We start from the raw sequence: 22,500 nt of genomic DNA, 5'->3' as shown, positions 1-22,500 counted from the left end.
CCTCGCCAAGGAGCAGCGAGAATACCAAGAAGCGCATATGCCAAATTTTCAAAGAGAACGGCCTACGGATCACGATTGAAGCCAACAAGCAAACCGTCAACTTCCTTGACGTCACTTTCAACCTGAGAAATAACAGCTACCAACCATTCACGAAACCCAACACAACACTCCAATACGTGCACCATGACAGCAACCACCTACCCACCACCACGAAAAGAATACCTACCGGAATTAATAAAAGGCTATCGATGCTGTCATCTAGCAAAGCTGAATTTGACCAAGCAACCCCCCCGTACCAAAAAGCCCTTGATGAAAGCGGATACAATTTCACCCTCACCTATGAACCCACGCCAGGAAACCAACCAAAAAAGAACAGAAAACGAAACGACATCATCTGGTACAACCCCCCCATACAGCAAAAACGTCTCAACTAACATTGGACACAAATTCCTCAATCTGATTGACAAACACTTTCCCAAAGACAACATCCTAAGAAAAGTATTCAACAAGAACAACATTAAATTGAGCTACAGCTGTATGAACAATATACGACAAATTATCTCAAACCACAACAAAACAATTGCAAATGAGCCGTCGGCCCCCGGACAGAGCGACTCCAAGACCAACAAAGGCTGCAACTGCCGAAAGAAACCTGATTGCCCTCTCAACGGGGGGTGCTTACAAACATCAGTTGTCTACCAATCTAAGGTAACACGCAAGGACATTAACACATCCGACACATATGTAGGATTAACCGAGGGAGAGTTCAAAACCACATGGAACAATCACAAGGCTTCTTTCAGGAACCAAAACCTGCGGAATACCACAGAACTCAGCAAACACATTTGGGACCTCAAAGACAATAATGTTGAATATTCAATAACATGGCAAATTCTTGCATCCAGCACACCTTACAATAGTGGTAATAAAAGATGCAACCTATGCTTGAAAGAGAAACTGTTTATTATTTACCGTCCAGACCTGTCATCCCTCAACAAGCGCAGCGAAATTGTAACAGCATGCCGCCACAGACGGAAACACCTCCTAGGTAACACATGAGCCAATCACCACGCCCCTACGCCAGCCTGTACCCACCCACTCTGTGCCCTATATAAACCATGGTATGTGAATGCTCCCATTAAAATCTCCTGATGATTGAGGGAACCCCCTCATGAAACAGGCCTGTAGAGATGAAATAGTCTTGTGATTTTTTTCCCACACATACATATATATATATATATATATATATATATATATATATATATATATATATATATATATATATATATATATATATATAAATATATATGTGTGTGGAGGTGAGGATTAGTTATTTAGAAGCAGCTAAAACACTACAGAGAGACGTTAGCTGCTAGCGAAATATGACCTAGCTATGTTGTAAAGCATCACTTTGCATAGCAGCGCTTCAGTGTTCACAGCTCTACCTTTATTGTTAGATTTAAAGCCAAAATACATCTGTTCTCCATCTTCTGTCTTCACATTGTTTCTGCTTGCAAGTGCTGTGAGTGCGTGTGTCAACGGACACTCCTCGCGGCTTGTATGCCAGCATTGTCACCGCGGCGCACATCATGTCAATGAAAAAAAGTACCAGTATTTTTCAAAAAAGCGGCTTAGTATTGTTTTTAATGTATTAGTACCGGTATACCGTACAACCCTAATATGCATGTACATATATATGTGCTTTTATTTGCTATGATGCTAATTTAAGTTAGCCAGTCACTTACCCAGTTAAGTCATCCAACAATAAAAATACTACCTTTCAATGAATGAAACACAAACGCACAAACCCCGTTTCCATATGAGTTGGGAAATTGTGTTAGATGTAAATGTAAACGGAATACAATGATTTGCAAATCCTTTTCAACCCATATTCAATTGAATGCACTACAAAGACAAAATATTTGATGTTCAAACTCATAAACTTTATTTTTTTTTTTGCAAATAATAATTAACTTAGAATTCCATGGGTGCAACGCGTGCCAAAGTAGTTGGGAAAGGGCATGTTCACCACTGTGTTACATGGTCTTTCCTTTTAACAACACTCAGTAAACGTTTGGGAACTGAGGAGACACATTTTTTAAGCTTCTCAGGTGGAATTCTTTCCCATTCTTGCTTGATGTACAGCTTCAGTTGTTCAACAGTCCGGGGGTCTCTGTTGTGGTATTTTAGGCTTCATAATGCGCCACACATTTTCAATGGGAGACAGGTCTGGACTACAGGCAGGCCAGTCTAGTACCCGCAATCTTTTACTATGAAGCCACGTTGATGTAACACGTGGCTTGGCATTGTCTTGCTGAAATAAGCAGGGGCGTCCATGGTAACGTTGCTTGGATGGCAACATATGTTGCTCCAAAACCTGTATGTACCTTTCAGCATTAATGGTGCCTTCACAGATGTGTAAGTTACCCATGTCTTGGGCACTAATACACCACCATACCATCACAGATGCTGGCTTTTCAACTTTGCGCCTATAACAATCCGGATGGTTCTTTTTCTCTTTGGTCGGGAGAACACGACGTCCACAGTTTCCAAAAACAATTTGAAATGTGGACTCGTCAGACCACAGAACACTTTTCCACTTTGTATCAGCCCATCTTAGATGAGCTCGGGCCCAGCGAAGCCAACAGCGTTTCTGGGTGTTGTTGATAAACGGTTTTCGCTTTGCATAGGAGAGTTTTAACTTGCACTTACAGATGTAGCGACCAACTGTAGTTACTGACAGTGGGTTTCTGAAGTGTTCCTGAGCCCATGTGGTGATATCCTTTACACACTGATGAGGGCTCGAAGGTCACGGGCTTCGCTGCTTACGTGCAGTGATTTCTCCAGATTCTCTAAACCCTTTGATGACATTACGGACCGTAGATGGTGAAATCCCTAAATTCCTTGCAATAGCTGGTTGAGAAAGGTTTTTCTTAAACTGTTCAACAATTTGCTCACGCATTTGTTGACAAAGTGGTGACCCTCGCCCCATCCTTGTTTGTGAATGACTGAGCATTTCATGAAATCTACTTGTATACCCAATCATGGCACCCACCTGTTCCCAATTTGCCTGTTCACCCGTGGGATGTTCCAAATAAGTGTTTGATGAGCATTCCTCAACTTTATTAGTATTTATTGCCACCTTTCCCAACTTCTTTGTCACGTGTTGCTGGCATCAAATTATAAAGTTAATGATTTTTTGTAAAAAAAAAAAAAAAAAAAGGTTTATCAGTTTGAACATCAAATATGTTGTCTTTGTAGCATATTCAACTGAATATGGGTTGAAAATGATTTGCAAATCATTGTATTCCATTTATATTTACATCCAACACAATTTCCCAACTCATACGGAAACAGGGTTTGTAATTCATTTGTGAATCAGGAGCATACTTGCCAACCTTGAGACCTCCGATTTCGGGGGGTGGGGCGGGGCGTGGTTGGGGGCGTGGTTAAGAGGGGAGGAGTATATTGACAGCTAGAATTCACCAAGTCAAGTATTTCATACATATATATATATCCTGAAAATATGCAAACGAAACTGTGTTTAGAAAATTGATACTTCAAACTTGCATAAAGATAACATGAATATAACATAACCTGGCTTCTGAGAGCTTCAAAATGTAATGAATAAAATGCTAAAGTTGTTGATAAACAAGCCATTTTTAAAATAATTAAATATGGTCATTTTAAATGAATTATTATGATAATTTAAAATTTATTATTTCAAATATGTTTATTTTAATGTATAATTCTATGGCTGGACGTAAGAAGGAGTCAGAAAAAAAAAATACAATACATTTTTATGTTTTTAGCAAAATATAGCAACAATGTATTTTGTTTTTTGTTTTTTTAATGAATAAATATATTTATTTTTAGGTAAGATAAACATAATAATACAATGTATCTCTAGTCTGGATGATTTAGTTCTTGTCACCCTGTTGTCCTCCGTCGTGAAAAAAGGCTGTCCTCACTCAGGTCCGCATGGAGCTGGAGGGGGCGTGGCCTCCAGCGCCGGCTGAAAATCGGGAGATTTTCGGGAGAATATTTGTCCCTGGAGGTTTTCGGGAGAGGCGCTGAATTTCGGGAGTCTCCCGGAAAATTCGGGAGGGTTAGCAAGTATGATCAGGAGCAACCACAGGTCTTTGTAAAGACATGTTAGTGGCTACAAATATCAAGAAAAAGTCCCACATGTGCAAGTCCCTCCATATGTGTTCCAGCTGATACCGGCCGACCCTGGTCGGTCTATGCTGGTCGAATTAGCTTCAGCTTTTGCCTCTCTGTTGTTTTTTTTCACACCGACTCAGCAGTCTTGCTCTATACGTGGAGAGTCTGAAAGCTCAGCGGCCACATGGAATGCCAGCTCATCGACTATTATGATGACGGCCTCCGCTATTGCTCGCAAGCACACTGTCCCAAAGTTGCTCCTCTTTTGTGTTGCTGAAATCTGATGATGTGGGTGCACATAGTAGTACGGTGGCTTGAATAGGGTAACAGCGCTCGGGAAAAGAAGGTGGCCTTTTTACCTCCGCCAGGAGGTTAAGTAATCGTTGTCAGTGGTTTGTCCGTCTGTCAGTGAGTTAGCAAAATAACTCACAGTTATAGGCTGATTTTTATTAAACTTTTAGGAAATGTCCAAAAAAGTTCAGGTTTATTTCTACTACGTTACCTTATGCCAGACCTGGGCACAATACGGCCCGTTAAGATTTTCAATCCGGCCCGCCGGACGTCCAAAAATAATTTTTTTAGACCTTTAACATCAAAACTGTCACCGCCATTATGATGTGCAGTGCTGTTTTTAAATGACCGTAAGTCTTGAACTACAAAAAATATTTAAATGATTGAAATCTGCGCTTTTGGGTGTTGTACGAGTTATTACGGTAAGCTACGTCACAGCAGCTCAGACGAGGAACAAAACCAGAGTGGGCAGGGTTTGTTTTCAGAGCAGCCAGCCCAAAACACCTGTTTCCGAAACAGATTTGTACGTGATAATTTATCATATTGTAGATGTTTATTACCCTTTGCATTCATATTTTGCTGTTTGTTACATTTTTGTTATGTTTTGCTTGATTGTAAAAGATACACAACTATCAAGAAGCTGGTCTGAGTAGTAAAAGAGGAGCGACGTTCATATGATGTTAATATTCAGTGTTTTATTGTTCATAGTTAATATTGTAAATCCCACTGTCTTTACTTTCATGTACATTTTGGGTGTCCCATTCAGTAAAAAAACTGTAAAATTACATTCCGTTTTTTAAAGGTGGTCTGTCATAACTTTTTTAGAATTTTATTGGACATTGTGACTTTTGGTATTAGTGTTCCTGAAAAAAAGGGACCCAAACACACATGCTGTACAGCAGATTTTTACAGCTAAATGCGTACATATCATTTATACACACACATACACCTTGGCCCCCAGACACATTTGTTTCTCTCAATGTGGCCCGCGTGTCAAAATATTTGCCCAGCTCTGCCTTCTACTTACATTATGAGTTTCAAATCCAGTTTGTGTACATATAGTATATATAGCTCAAAAAGTTGCAGGCTGATCTAACGGTCCGAAACGGAATAAATAAAGAGTCAATTTAGAACTGATCTGGAGCATTTCTACTACGATATATCACTTGGCTTGAACTTCTTTGTGTGTATCCATATATCTCCGCCTCCACCCACAGAGACAAAGACACTGGATGACTGGCAAGAGTGTTCACTCTGTTCCTTTCATTTAGCTATACATATATATAAAAAGTTACGGGCACATATTGATGCAACTTTCAGAAAATGGGATAAGGAACGGTTGATTACATTTTGGGGGTGATCCGATCACCTTCTGGATTTAGTTAAATTGTTACTATTGGAGGTAGGGTATGGCGAAGGTCTACGATCTCCGAGTGCTTTTCTAGTTAAATGTTAGAACTGCGATGTGTCCCTAGAGCCTCTTTATGGGCATCAAACATGAAAAAATCCATTGAATTCTTCCCAGAGGAAAAACTGTGTGACCAGACATTAGCTTGAAACTAGCCCACCAATTCATGAACAACAGCTTTGAGAGAAAAAAGAGATAAATGTTTAATTACACATCTTACAATGCCAACTGTGTCCATCAGGTACAGGCAGGGGCGCTCTAAGTTTGATCTTTCTTTTTTTCCAGCAAATAGGCTAACCTATCATGGTGTTGCTATTAAAATGTGAGTGTCATGTAAGCAAAGCAGCTCAAAAACGTTTGTGTCTTCCTGTCACACTGCTTAATGTTACGTTGTTGTATACCACAGGTGTCAAACTCAAGGCCCGGGACATCATTGTATCTAGCCCGCAAACACCTGGAAACATTTTCATACATTCAAAAATGTATGAAAATAGAAAAAGATGAGGGAAAAAATGTATAATGTGTTTTAATACGGTTTCTGTAGGAGGACAAACATGACACAAACATTTCTAATTGTTAGAAATGGAGGTGGGGGAGGGGGGGGGGGGGGTGTTATGGTATTTTTTTTATTTTTTTTGTCATAAAAAAATACAATCATGCGTGCTTACGGACTGTATCCCTGCAGACTGTATTGATCTATATTGATGTATAATGTAGGAACCAGAAATATTAATAACAGAAAGAAACAACCCTTTTGTGCGAATGAGTGTGAATGAGTGTAAATGGGGGATGGAGGTTTTTTGGGTTGGTGCACTAATTTTAAGTGTATCTTGTGTTTTTTATGTTGATTTAATAAAAAAATAAAAAAAATAAAACATTTTTTTTTTTTTTTTTATTTCTTGTCCGGCCCGGTACCAATCGATCCACGGACCATTTGGGGACCACTGGTTTAGCTGACTATTTATATACGTGTGTGGTATTGCATTAGTGTTTTACAAGAATAAATAAATACAAACAGAATAATGCCACAACACCATCTGTGTGGAAACATTTCACCCCAACCAATGTAGGCGGAAAGGCTGTGTACATTTGCAAATTCTGTGCAAAGAGCTACATAAAAAATGCTACAAAGATGCAGCAGCATATAGACAAGTGACCAATAATATATAATTATTGTAATTCCCCATTAATTCCCATATATTCCCATTAATTCCCATGGACGGTGTCCAACTTTGAATAATAAAAAAATTATCAATATTTCCAAACTTCCCGAGCTTAATTTACCAGAAACTTTCCACCCCTTTGCAACCCTACTCATGACACCTTATCTGAATGTAATATTGGCTGCATTTCTTATAGTTGTTTGTGTGCCATGTTGTTCCAGACCACAGCAATCATTACCCAGCTAGCAAAGATTGTAATAAATCCATTACAAGAAGACAGCCTGCCGTTTCCTTTAACTTGGACACACACATCTGTACCTTTGTCCATTCTAAGACAGTCATTTCCAGGAGTTATCTCACCCTGTAAGAAACCTCTGTTCTCCTATTTTGTAAAAAAGTGTAGAATAAATCACATTTCAACATTTTTGTCAACGAAGATTTGCGTCAGCATGCGACACAATGTCATTTTGATAGTAGGCTAATATAGCTAATATAAACACTTACATCATGTCTTGTCTTCATTATGACACTTATATAAGACTTTTAAAGTATTTTGATAGTAGGCTAATATAACTAATATAGACACTTACATAATGTCTCGTCTTCATTATGACACTTATATAAGACTTTTAAAGTCATGTTGATAGTAGGCTAATATAACTAATATAGACACTTACATCATGTCTTGTCTTCATTATAACACTTATATACTATATACTATTGTTTACAAATTGCATACCCTTTACCAACAACGAAAGTCCTGTGCAACAGATTTAAGCACACAGCAAAGAAAATGGAGGACTTACTTTGAGTTTGTCGAAGCGTTCGATGAGCGAGGACACCTGGTGCTCGCGGTGCCGCCCGACCAGCTTGCAGAGGGCACAGATGAGCTGGTCGTCCACCAAGCAGTACATGTTGACCTTCTCGTTCTCATGCTCCGGGCAGGTCAGCCCGCGGAGGTGCGTGTCGGGCACGGGCTCCACCAGGCGGTGACTGGTGAAGGGCTTCTTGTTGGGGTGCGTGGCTCGCAGGCAGCGGTCGCAGTACGACACCTCGCACGTGACACACGTCTTGATGGCCTCGCGAGGCGGATCCTGCTCGCAGAACTGGCAGCTGATGCGCGGATCCATTTTCGCCACAAACGCCGGGCTGTGGTTGGCGTTGGTGTGGTTTGCGTGGTTGGTGTGATTGGCATGCGGGTGGGCGTGGCTGGAAGTGGCCGGACTGCTCCGGGCGCTGCTTCCGCTTGTGCCACCGCCGCCACCCCCGCCAATTGTGCCACTAATAGTGGCGGTGAATGGCCGCTGCAGACGCCGGCTCTCAGTGGGCGAATTGGGGCCGCTAAGGGAGGCCTTTTGAAAGCGGTCAATAATGTTCTGCAGCGTCACATTGCGCTTGAGGCCCTCCAGCCCGCGGTGATTCAGCGCGATGACGTAGCGACAGGTGGGGCACTGAAAGGCTGACACGGACTGGAGCGGCTTGCTGGATGAGCAGTGGGACACCAGGATGCGGTGGGCACAGTTGAAGCACAGGCTGTGGGCGCACGGCAAGAGCAGAGGGTCTTCAAACAACTCCAGGCAGATTGGGCAGGTCAGCTCTGACTCCAGTGTTTCCATCTTCAGTTGAAGCCACCTAAAGGCAACATCAAATCCCACAGAAGCTGGCCGGTTACCTGCGTTAAAAACAGGAAAAAAGATTTGCTCAAACGATTATAGTTGCTGATCAGACAAAACCAGTCAGACGATGCAAACCTTTGCTTGTGATACAAAATGCATTTCTATGTCTATGATTACTGTGCTTGCAAATACATGTGGACAACTGGTAAATTTGTATTTTTCACTGCTTCTGGCACCATATGCACTCATTCTCTCTTCTCCTTCCTGGCTATTTATCTGTAGTTTTATGCGGTCGTTAGCACAGCGCCTTGCTGTGCTGGGATAAACAGAGCCGCTTTAGTGGCAAGCTACCTCTGAGCCAGCAAAGCAGGAGCGACCAATGCTGCAACTTTTAACTGAGAGCCTTAATATGCAGGGTTGGATGAATGGAAAACAGGACAAGGGAAACAGGATAGAGAAAAGGGAAGCAGGATAACCTTTTATTGACAACAGGAAGTATAATCATTTATCACCTTTTTACGTCTGTACCCCCCTTCGCCTCAATTTATTTTCTGCCATTTTTCATCTTCAATGCGTATTTACAGTATTTTTCACTACTGTGCTTTTTCTGCTATAACATGTAACACTTTCTGGGGGCAAACATTAAAAGTATAATAGTCTAGATCATGGGTGGAGGCGATATTGTTACGATCCGCTGCCCGGATCATAGTTTGTTTATGTTTGAGTCACATGTTTTCAGCACCTTGATTTTGTTTGTGTTCAGTTGCCATGTCAACTGATTACATTCACCTGCCTCTGGTTAGTGTTCGGGACGCGCACCTGTTGCCCGGGCACTAATCAGAGGGCTATTTAGTCTTTGCCCTGGCCTCACTCGGTCTGGCTTCCTAGTTTGTTCTTACACAACTGATGACGACAACTTTGATTCCCGCTAGCTTTTCACGCTATGCCATTTTGCCTGCTAGCTCCCACGCTAGTCCTTTTGTTTTTGCCTTTTGCTATTTGCACGTCTTTTGTTCGTTCCCCGTACGATTTATATTTTAAATAAATCATTTTCCTACCTGCAAGCTGTGTCCGAAGCCGTCTGCATCCTTGGGAGAACCACACCCGCATCACTATGCGACCACGTCGTTACAGATATCAAATTAACACTAGAGCTGGCCCGCCGATTATATACAGCATAAACACAACAGAACAAATACCCAGAACCCTTTGCAGCACTAACTCTTACGGGACGCTACAAGGTGTGTGTGTGTGTGGGGGGGGGGGGGGGGGGGGGGGGGGTGTATTTTGTAGCGTCCCGGAAGAGTTAGTGCTGCAAAGGGTTCTGGGTATTTGTTCTGTTGTGTTACGGTGCGGATGGTCTCCCGAAATGTGTTTGTCATTCTTGTTTGGTGTGGATTCACAGTGTGGCGAATATTTCTAACAGTGTTAACGTTGTTTATACGGCCACCCTCAGTGTAACCTGTATCGCTGTTGATCAAGTATGCGTTGCATTCACGTGTGTGTGTGCGTACAGAAGCCGCACATATCTTGTGACTGGGTTGTTGTTAGAATGGATGATAAGCGGACATGACGACAGCTCATAGAGGACGTTAAAGGCAGTGCCTTTAAGGCACGCCCCCAAGACTGTGGTCCGGGTGGACTACGAGATATAATGACTGATGAACACCTTCGTTCGATAATGAAGGTTGCGTCAGCTCAAAGCCTGAGCCCCGACAATAATGAACTAGCATCCAAGAAAAGATGCCAGGTATCTGGCTTGGGCACATCAGATTAGATCAGTGTGTTGCAAACTGAGCAGTTTAAAGTCCTGAATGGTTGGTTTATTCATTGTTATTTTATTTTCAAATTTATTAGCCTGTGGAAAAAGTTATTGTTGATATTTACCTCAGAAGGCTGCAAATAGAAAAGAAGCATTCAATTTTTATTTAAATTGTATTTGATATGCCATTGATATTTTTTAATTATTATTATTATTATTATTATTTGAAACTCGATTTTGCATGTCACTATAAAGTTATATAAGCCTTGCTTATTCAATATTCGATGCAAAACTTGTTTGGGTCCTTATTAAAACGTTAATTTGTTCAACCTTGGCCCGCGGCTTTGTTCAGTTTTAAATTTTGGCCCACTCTGTATTTGAGTTTGACACCCCTGGTCTAGATTATTATACATATGTGGGCACCATAATCAGTACTTTAATAGGTGCCAACCAAATTCTGTCGGTAATCAGAATCAGAATCAGAAGTACTTTATTAATCCCCGAGGGGAAATTCAGAGAACTGATTCACATACAATCGAACCGTACTAATATACCTGGGTTGCATGTGATGTCACGTTCGATAGCAGACTCGGTACCGCCTCAACCAATTGGCAGGCAAACAGGCGTATTCACAGGAGACTGCTTCAAGAAAATGTTGCAATTTTTCAGGCCAACAAATACATTTCAAGCCAGCTAGATGCTGGCTGGAACATGGCATATGCATGCTACTGATTAGCATTAGCCATTTTACATGGCGATTCCAACACCTCCAAATTTGGCAATCAAAACTACAACATTGCAATAAAACAGCTGATGTGTAATATGTACAATGTTTGGGTCTGATTTGCTAAAGGTTTGTGTGTAGTAAAACACCTGCAAACCTGGTAGCGCACGTAAAGCAAAGATATTGTAGGTATTGGGGTTGTACGCTATACCGGTACTAGTATAGTATTGCAGTACTAATGTATCAAAAATGGTACTATACTCTGTTTGAAAAGTACCGGTTCTCAATTGTTTTTTTATTTTTTTTAAACGGGCATGACGGCACGCGCCGTCGCGTCGTGCCATTGCTGGTTTTATAAGCAGAGGAACATGTTTGGCAGCGCACAATCACGTAGTACTTACAAGCAGACACAGTGTGTAGACAGAAAAGGGAGAAGGGACGCATTTTGGCCTAAGAACTAAAGATAAGGTGAAGCTATAACACTGGAACACGCTCAGGAAGAGGTGCTTTAAGACATGGCTAGCTAGCTAGCAGCTAACATCCATCCGCAGTCGGCAGTGTTTTAGCTACTTCTAAATCACTAATCCTCGCCTCCACGGCGACAAATAAAGTACGTTTTTTACAAGTATCATCCCTGCAGGACGAGGAATAGTTAAACATTACCGTAGCTCACCGGCGTCACCACTAATGATGCCGTTCCTGAATGTTAACAAATGCCATGGGTGGCGTTTGCTACACCTGACATCCACTGTAATGATACCAAGTACAATAGTGTATCTGGTCAATACTACAATGATTACATCAATATTTTTTATCGTCACAAAATCGGTTTTCCTTTTTTTTAAATTCATATTATGTTTATAAACTCAGGAAATATGTGCCGGACACATGAGGACTTTGAATATGACCAATGTATGATCCTGTAACTACTTGGTATCGGACTGATACTCACATTTGTAGTATCATCTAAAACTAATGTAAAGTATCAAACAACAGAGGAATATGTGATTCTTACATTTTAAAAGAAGTGTAGATAGAACATGTTGAAAGAGAAAATAACCAAATATAAACTGAGGTGGCGACTTCTCCAGGGTGTACCCTACCTTCCGCCCGAATGCAGCTGAGATAGGCTCCAGCACCCCCCGCGACCCCAAAAGGGACAATCGGTAGAAAATAGATGGATGCATGGAAACAGGAAATGAACATGTGTTGCTGCATACATCAGCGGACAAATTAGAAACCTTTGTTTGTTTACTTACTACTAAAAGACAGGTTGTATAGTATGTTCACTATTTTATTTAAAAACAAAATTGTTCTTTGATTGCAATAAGAAACATGTTTAATATACTGTAAGATTTGTTTATTAAAATAAAGCCAATAATGATTTTTTTTGTGGTACCCTTTATTTAGAAAAGTATCAAAGTACCGAAAAGTATCGAAACGTATCAAAATATTGGTATCAGGACAACCGTAGTCGGTATCCATTCCTAATTATATTAGGGTTTTTATGTCCATTATTTTCCTGTCGATTATCTTTACTGTTACAGAAGACTTATTCTTTGATTTCTGCATTGGTAACATGATAAACACAGAAAGTGAACAGTAATTGATGAAATCTTGGGAAACAAACTTACTTTTTTTTAACAAGTTCAAATGTGCTAGTGTAGACTTGTTAAGTTCTCTGTTTGTAACACTGTTCAGCAAAAATAAACTTAACTACTGCCATCACCAATATTATATGTTACAAAAATATACTTTTCTCATACTTTGTATAACTATAGAGTTGCAATCTCATTTGGTTGTTAATTCTAAATACATATTTAACAATAACCATCTGTGTGTGTCTTTTTCAGGCAGTGAGAAAACAGAGCAATAAAGAACAGCTTGGTATATAGTCATAAAGACAATGAATCGATTATTTATTTTATCATAGCGTAAATGGTTTTCTCCACGAGTAATAAACAACCAAAGTAAAATACAAATCAGAGGGCTGCATGAAATCTGTCCCATGATAATAAAAAAAAATATTGGATACACACAAACATAAAACTAGTCTCAACTGAATTAGACCCACATAATGAGTGGATCTAAAAAAAAAAATAAAAAAAAATCATCCGGTCCAGATAATGAGTCAGCAGTCTGGCCTAGTTCCCGAGGACAGCTCAGCGGTGCTGCTGAGCCCAACGTTAATGTGACTGTGCTTAACGAAGCATAGTGTTATAATTAACACTACGCTTTAACACGCCATCAGCAGGACCATTAAGCCTTGAGCAATGTCACTCTGGGGAAACAATGCCGGCAGAGATGGGAGGGGCGAAGGCGTGTGTGGTACACAAACACACATTTATAACACTGTGCACACATTTGTCAGCATACTGCATGTCCTGTTGTCTCTAATTGACTGTCTTTCCTGAGTCATTTCTGCAAAGAAAATGGTTCAAGCTTGTACGCACATCTGTACTGCACAAGCATGACAAACTACTACACATTTTAATATCATAGGAAGTTTTTTGGGCAATTTGCATTAAAGCATACATAGCAAGAGTCCATTTTGTGTCGAATTTATTCAGTGACTTGACGCAATTAAGGCAAAAGGGAGTGCATTTCCGTATTTTTCGGACTATAAGCCGCTACTTTTTTCCTACACTTTGGACCCTGCGGCCAATAAAACGGAGCAGCTAATTTATGGATTTTTTTTTTGCTTCAACAAATAGTTTTTAACACTGAAAGAGACACTGAAAAGGTGTGTCGTATTAGTTTGTTTTTCTCAATAGGACAGTAATGCTCTTAGAATCCTGAGATAATGCGAAAAAAGCAATACAAAATAGTTTCAAGCATAACTCCAAACCATACATGCAATATGGCTAATAATGTGTGTATTAATGTATCTTTGTGAGTTTTACCAGAAACATGTGCTTTTGTAAGGTTAGCAAACACAAAAAATAGTGTTTTACTCAATATGACAGTAATGTTCTTAGAAACCTGAGATAATGCAAAAAAAGCAATAAAAATGGTATGTATCTCTGTGAGTTTTACTAAAAACAGGTTTCCAAACACAACAATTTGTTTTTTACTCAATATGACAGTAATGTTCTTTAAAAAATTATTCAAGCATAACTCCTAAACCAAATGTGCAAAATGTCTAATAATACCTGTTTTATTGAATCTTTGTAAGTTTTACTAGAAACATGTGCGTCTGTAAGGTTTGCAAACACATACATTAGTTTTTTACTCAATATGACAGCAATGTTCATAAAAAAACCTATTCAAGCATAACTCCTAAACCCAACATGCAATATGTCTAATAATGCCTCTATTAATGTATCTCTGTGAGTTTTATTTAAACATGTGATTTTGTAAGGTTTACAAACACAAAAATGTTGTTCTTTACCCATTATGGCAGTAATGTTTTTAGAATCCTGAGATAATGCAAAACAATCAATAAAATTATATTTTTCAACACCAAAAGAGGAAAAGGTGTGTTATTGTTTGTGCTATGGCGCCATCTTTCGGACGAGTTTGCTCATTGCAGGTGCGGCAGGTTGAAAATGTACTTTCTGTTGTGTGCCCTAAACCGGAAGTATATCCCGTTTTGTCGTTTCGCCTATTTGTCGATAGCGTTTCTGCTCGATAGGAGCAACGTTTGTAAGTTTTACAGTATAACTAAAACTATTCATACTTACTAAACCGTCCCATGTGTGATGTCTGTAGGAGTGTTTCATGCATAGGTCTACCTGTTGTCCTAATGTAATCAAGCTAGCGTCATTAGCATTAACAAATATGCTCACACGTTTACAAGTTTCTGTTATATCAGTACCCCCAATCGCATTCTTTGTTATTCTTTTTTTAGTTTTGTAAAGTCACCACGTCACCGTGGAGTTATTGAGTCTGTTTAGCTAATTGGAAAGCTAGCTTCCGCAGCTAGTGGGTGCATAATGATGACTCCTGTTTTTCTTGTATTTACTGCTGTGTGACGGCACCGTTTGGAAACAATTAAGGTTTTTTAATAAAAATTCACAAACTCTTTCGTAGCAGTATATACAGTGTATGGTCAGGTGTGGCCAACATATGTAAAAATATGTATTACTTCTAAAATTCGGTGGGTGTGCTTCGCAGTCTGAAAAGTACAGTACTTGGTTTTAACCAGCAGAGGTGCTGTTGATTCAATCTCAACTAGTTTGTAGAAACAAAGAAGAATGATAGGAGGTCAGCTACAGGAAGTTGAGCTATGGCACAACTCATTCGGTCAGCACTCATCTGCATCAATACAAAAAATAAATAAGTGATTAATAATTACGCTCATAAAAGATGAAAGAAAAGTGAGTTCCCAATTCATAAATAGTATTAGTTTATAAGTCTGCAAGCTACATGAAATTGAAACTTTAACACAATTCCTCCAGTTCTTTATGTACAGTAAGTCATGTTTAAGGCTTTGTAAGATTGAATTAAAATAGCAGTAACACTTAATTACACAAGACATTTACAGGAAATTACCTTGCAGAACACTAAAGTGTAGGGTACAAGCCTACAATGATACATTATCCAATCCTTAATGACGGCCATGTTTTTCTTTGCTGGTATTTTTAAGGCTTTGGAAGATGGAATACAAATAGCCGTAACAATAAATACCGGATGACATTTACAAGAAATTACCATGGAGAACACTAAAGTGTAGGCTGCAAGAGTATAAAAAGACAGTATAATCACCCCTGCATTTACAATAAAAAAATACACTAAAAACATATCGTTCCCCTATGATGTTAACTTGAATTGCTGTGGATGCAAAATTGGTTGGACCATCATAAAATTACACTTTCTTTATTACCTAATGCACAAGTAAGATTGGAGATGAGTCCCACATTTGAATAAATCAGACAAATACGCTAACATCCCTCCATTTATTTTCTTTACAGCCAGCTGATAGGGTCACAGGTGAGCTGGAGCCTATCAAAACTGACTTTGTGTAAGAGGATGGGTCACCAGCCAATTGCAGACACATACTGTAAAAACAATTGACCATACACACCCACATTCACACCAACGGACAGTTAACCTCACATGCATGTTTTAGGAATGGGCAGGTGTGTTAATATACGCCTGCACAAGGAGAACACACACACCCCATAAACAGATTTGAACCCTTGAAGGCCAAGAAACAACCTACTCTTGCCCCGTGTGGTCAAAGCACTAACACAACATCAGTTAATAACAAAGTGAGCCTTCAAAATCACAGCCACTGAGGTTAGAGATCAGTGGCTTTCATTCTGACTAAATCACTGTTTTAGCATTTTATGAGACATTAAAAATTCCCAAAACTCCCAAACCCAGTTCCTTCTTCAAGTGCGTCTTGAATTTAATGATCTTGGTGAAAAATGTTGGTCGCCACCTTATGACGGCAGAGGAAATGAAGCAAAGAATTCCATCCATCCATCCATCCATCCATTTTCTTCCGCTTATCCGAGGTTGGGTCCCGGGGGCAGCAGCCTAGGCAGAGAAGCCCAGACTTCCCTCTTCCCAGCTACTTCGTCCAGCTCCTCCCGGGGAATCCCGAGGCGTTCCCAGGCCAGCCGGGAGACATAGTCTTCCCAACATGTCCTGGGTCTTCCCCGTGGCCTTCTGCCGGTCAGACGTGCCCTAAACACCTCCCTCGGGAAGCGTTCAGGTGGCATCCTGACCAGAAGCCCAAACCACCTCATCTGGCTCCTCTTGATGTGGAGGAGCAGCGGCTTTACTTTGAGCTCCTCCCGGATGACAGAGCTTCTCACCCTATCTCTAAGGGAGAGCCCCGCCACCCGGCGGAGGAAACTAATTTCGGCCGCTTGTACCTGTGATCTTGTCCTTTCGGTCATAACCCAAAGCTCATGACCATAGGTGAGGATGGGAACGTATATCGACCGGTAAGTTGAGAGCTTTGCCTTCCGGCTCAGCTCCTTCTTCACCACAACGGATCGATACAGCGTCCGCATTACTGAAGACACCGCACCTGTCGATTTCACGATCCACTCTTCCCTCACTCGAGAACAAGACTCCGAGGTACTTGAACTCCTCCACATGGGGCAAGTTCTCTTCCCCAACTCGGAGATGGCACTCCATGAGAACCATGGACTCGGACTTGGAGGTGATGATTCTCATCCCAGTCGCATCACACTCGGCTGCGAACCGATCCAGTGAGAGCTGAAGATCCTGGCCAGATGAAGCCATCAGGACCACATCATCTGCAAAAAGCAGAGACCTAATCCTGCAGCCACCACACCGGATCCCCTCAATGCCCTGACTGCGCCTAAAAATTATGTCCATAAAAGTTATGAACAGAATCGGTGACAAAGGGCAGCCTTGGCGGAGTCCAACCCTCACTGGAAACGGGTCCGACTTAAAAATAATTCTATTTTTTTTAAAGAACCAAAGATTGACCCAATATTAAACAGGCACTGAAGGAGTTTAGAAAAAAAACTTCCATGTTTATCCCTGTGGGACTGTAAAACTGGGCCGAAATATATTTGTAATTCAATCATGAAAAAACACCTGTCTGGTCTGAAAAGTTAAGCGGCACATTTGGCAGTTAGTTCGTATCAGAATTTTATTACACTCATGTCATATATTTATATTTATGGTTAAGTTTTAAAGAACAAAACTTGAACTATGTTATTAATTTACCGTATTTTCCAGACTATAGAGTAAGCCACACCCACTAATTTTTTTGACTATTTTTTTTTTCCATATACAAACCCGGTTTCCATATGAGTTGGGAAATTGTGTTAGATGTAAATATAAACGGAATACAATGATTTGCAAATCCTTTTCAACCCATATTCAACTCAATGCGGGACGGCGTGGCAAAGTTGGTAGAGTGGCCGTGCCAGCAATCGGAGTGTTGCTGGTTACTGGGGTTCAATCCCCACCTTCTACCATTCTAGTCTTGTCCGTTGTGTCCTTGGGCAAGACACTTCACCCCTTGCTCCTGATGGCTGCTGGTTAGCGCCTTGCATGGCAGCTCCCGCCATCAGTGTGTGAATGTGTGTGTGAATGGGTGAATGTGGTAATACTGTCAAAGCGCTTTGAGTACCTTGAAGGTAGAAAAGCGCTATACAAGTATAACCCATTTATCATTATCATTTAATGCACTACAAAGACAAGATATTTGATGTTCAAACTCATAAACTTTATTTTTTTTTTGCAAATAATAATTAACTTAGAATTTCATGGCTGCAACACGAGCCAAAGTAGTTGGGAAAGGGCATGTTCACCACTGTGTTACATGGCCTTTCCTTTTATCAACACTCAGTAAACGTTGGGGAACTGAGGAGACACATTTTTTAAGCTCAGGTGGAATTATTTCCCATTCTTGCTTGATGTACAGCTTAAGTTGTTCAACAGTCCGGGGGTCTCCGTTGTGGTATTTTAGGCTTCATAATGCGCCACACATTTTCAACGGGAGACAGGTCTGGACTACAGGCAGGCCAGTCTAGTACCCGCACTCTTTTACTATGAAGCCACGTTGATGTAACACGTGGCTTGGCATTGTCTTGCTGAAATAAGCAAGGGCGTCCATGGTAGCGTTGCTTGGATGGCAACATATGTTGCTCCAAAACCTGTATGTACCTTTCAGCATTAATGGCGCCTTCACAGATGTGTAAGTTACCCATGTCTTGGGCACTAATACACCCCCATACCATCACAGATGCTGGCTTTTCAACTTTGCGCCTATAACAATCCGGATGGTTCTTTTCCTCTTTGGTCCGTAGGACACGACGTCCACAGTTTCCAAAAACAATTTGAAATGTGGACTCGTCAGACCACAGAACACTTTTCCACTTTGTATCAGTCCATCTTAGATGAGCTCAGGCCCAGCGAAGCCGACGGCATTTCTGGGTGTTGTTGATAAACGGTTTTCGCCTTGCATAGGAGAGTTTTAACTTGCACTTACAGATGTAGCGACCAAATGTAGTTACTGACAGTGGGTTTCTGAAGTGTTCCTGAGCCCATGTGGTGATATCCTTTACACACTGATGTCGCTTGTTGATGAAGTACAGCCTGAGGGATCGAAGGTCACAGGCTTAGTTGCTTACGTGCAGTGATTTCTCCAGATTCTCTGAACCCTTTGATGATATTACGGACCGTAGATGGTGAAATCCCTAAATTCCTTGCAATAGCTGGTTGAGAAAGGTTTTTCTTAAACGGTTCAACAATTTGCTCACGCATTTGTTGACCAAGTGGTGACCCTTGCCCCATCCTTGTTTGTGAATGACTGAGCATTTCATGGAATTTACTTTTATACCCAATCATGGCACCCACCCGTTCCCAATTTGCCTGTTCATCTGTGGGATGTTCCAAATAAGTGTTTGATGAGCATTCCTCAATTTTATCAGTATTTATTGCCACCTTTCCCAACTTCTTTGTCACATGTTGCTGGCATCAAATTCTAAAGTTAATGATTATTTGGAAAAAAAAAATGTTTATCAGTTTGAACATCAAATATGTTGTCTTTGTAGCATATTCAACTGAATATGGGTTGAAAAGGATTTGCAAATCATTGTATTCTGTTTATATTTACATCTAACACAATTTCCCAACTCATATGGAAACGGGGTTTGTATTAGATACAGTACAGACCAAAAGTTTGTACACACCTTCTCATTTCAATGTATTTTCTTTATTTTCATCACTATTTGATTGTCACTGAAGGTATCAAAACTATGACACCTGTGAAGTGAAAACCATTTCAGGTGACTACCTCTTGAAGCTCATTGAGAGAATGCCAAGAGTGTGCAAAACAGTAATCAGAGCAAAGGGTGGCTATTTTGAAAAAATTAGAATATAGAACGTTTTCAGTTATTTCACCTTTTTTTACATAACTACACATGTGTTCATTCATAGTTTTGATGCTTTCAGTGGCAATCTACAATGTAAATAGTCATGAAAATATAGAAAACCATTGAATGAGAAGGTGTGTCCAAACTTTTGGCCTGTACTGTGTATACATTGTGAAATTGGTTATTTACAGAAAATGATTCTATAAATGTTTATTTACATACCTTAATTGTTTCCGAACGGTGTCTGTAACACGACAGTAAAACGGTTGTTTAAACAAAACAGAAGTCTTCGTCATGGACTCACTAGCTGCGTAAAGCTAGTTCTTCAATCAACTAAACAGACTCAATAACTCCATGGTGACGTTTTGGTGAATTTACTGAGGAAATTGTAAAACTAAAACAACACAAGAAGAATGCCATTGTAAGTAAATAATACTAACACAGACACTCGTAAACGTGTCGGCATATTAGCTAGGAATAGTGATTTAAAAGTAGCTAAAACACTGTGGACGGATGTTATCAGCAAGCTAGTTGCGTTTTAAAGCTTCAGTGCTTATAACTTCACCTTTATCGTTAGTTTTAAGGCCAAAATATGTCCATTCTCCTCTTGTCTCCACATTATTTCCGCTTTGAAGTGGCCTGTGCGTCTGTTGAATCAGGCGCATAAAAAAAGCACTGGTATTTTTTAAAGGCAGTATATTACCTTTTTTAATTCATTAGTACCGCGGTACTTCATCCGTACCGGTATAATGCACAAACTTAGTTCCTATAACAATGTCACTAATACTTTGCAGGTCAAAGGTTCAATGAATTGTTATTGCTAACAACGCTAGCTTGATTACATTATGATAGCACATACACTTAAGCATGAAAACACTCCCACACATGGGAGTATGAATTGTTTTAGTTAAATTGTAAAACGTACAAACGTTGCTTGGAGTGATGAAGAAAGAATACATACGAGTACAAACGCTATGGACAACTCAAAGACGGAACAGCACTTGTACTTCCGGTTAAAAGCCCTAAACAGAAGGAAATACCGTAGACGTTCACGCCACAGCAACTGCACTGAGCAAACTCTTCCAAAAGATGGCGCCATTCCACACACAATACAAAACAACCTTTTCAGTGTTATTGCTTGTGTTGTTTTTTTTTAATTATGAATCTCAGCGAGCCGTCCAGGTTTTAATCAACTCCGGACTATTTTATGAAGTGGACACTCAACCTAAAATCTTTGAAATGCAGGAAAGAATAAAGGCCTATTTGCAGAAAAAACTAAACAAAGTCAATTAAAAATAAATGAATGAAGCTCAATGGCGAGGTCAACCTTCCTCTTCTGCGTGGAAGTCCATCTCGGTTAAACAAGGAGCTTCCATTCACTAGTTTATGAAGTCACGGCATACCGAGCCAGAGGCCGACGCCTCACTTTTCAGGGAATAACTGCCCTGCTTGTGCAATGTGGAGAGATCCTTTCATTCATGTTCCAAGTCTTCATTATATGAACATGCTGTATGAATACTTGCATTATTGACAGTGTTGGCAAACATAACTCTAAAAGCCTAAACACGGCATTTTAACTAAGCTGAGCTTTTAAACCTTGAAGAAGCAGAGCATTGTTTAATGGAATCCAGTGGAATTTAGGTGCATGACTGGATTTCATTTTTGACATTTCGGATTCCGGTTCTTCTACGACAGGGGTGTCAAACTCATTTTAGCTCAGGGGCCGCATGGAAGTAAATCTATTACCAGATAAAATCATGGCAAAATAACTTTAAAAATAAAACTTCCGATTGTTTTCTTTGTTTTACTTTGGCCCAAAAAAGAACAAGCACATTCTGAAAATGTACATATCACAAATAATCCTCTTGACCAGACCTGGGCAAAATACGGCCCAGCAGGCCACATAAGATTTTCAATCCGGCCCGCCGACATCCTTTATAATTTTGTTAGACCTTTAACATCAAAACTGTCGCCGCCATTATGATGTAAAGTGCTGTTTTTAAATGACCGTAAGTCTTGAACTATACAAAGTATTTCAATGGTCGAAATCTGCACTTTTGGCTGTTATATGAGTTATTACGGTTATCTAGGTCACAGCAGCTCAGAAGAGGAACAAAGCAGAGTGGGCGGAGTTTGTTTTCAGAGCAGCCAGCCCGAAATGCGTGTCAGGAAAAGATGTGGAACCACATTTTTAAAACAAATTTCTGCATAAAAGTGATAATATAGCATATTGTAGCTGTTTATTACACTTTGCATTTATATTTTGCTGTACATTTTTGTTGTGTTTTGCTTGATTGTAAAAGATGTCTATCTGAGAAGTAAAAGAGGAGCAATGTTCACATGTTAATATTCAGTCTTTTATTGTTCATAGTTAATATTGTAAATCCCACTTTCTTTACTTTAATGTACAATTTGGGTATCCCATTTAGTAAAAAACTGTAAAATCTCATTTGTTTTTTTTAAGTGGTCTGTCATAACATTTTTAGAACTCTATCGGACATTGTGACTTTTGGTATTAGTGTTCCTGAAAAAAAGGGACCCAAACACATACTGTACAGCAGA

The 22,500-nt window shown here is 40.1% G+C and overlaps 1 protein-coding gene across 7 annotated transcripts in view; it reads right to left on the bottom strand.

Annotated features, from left to right (window-relative positions):
* mid2 (midline 2) overlaps window positions 1-22,500 on the bottom strand; it is a 367,099-nt gene that overhangs the window by 164,334 nt on the left and 180,265 nt on the right. For all 7 annotated transcript variants that reach the window (XM_061930298.2, XM_061930300.1, XM_061930297.1 and 4 more), the window contains one exon: window positions 7,833-8,698. In XM_061930298.2, the coding sequence (XP_061786282.1) occupies window positions 7,833-8,642 (810 nt within the window). In that variant the 5' untranslated portion in view covers window positions 8,643-8,698. The remainder of the gene's footprint in view (window positions 1-7,832; window positions 8,699-22,500) is intronic.

Source organism: Nerophis lumbriciformis, linkage group LG36 (assembly GCF_033978685.3).
Source record: "Nerophis lumbriciformis linkage group LG36, RoL_Nlum_v2.1, whole genome shotgun sequence".
Lineage (NCBI taxonomy): Eukaryota > Metazoa > Chordata > Actinopteri > Syngnathiformes > Syngnathidae > Nerophis > Nerophis lumbriciformis.
The sequence above is the reverse complement of the archived record's forward strand: the minus strand, read 5'-3'. Positions and strand labels throughout refer to the sequence as shown.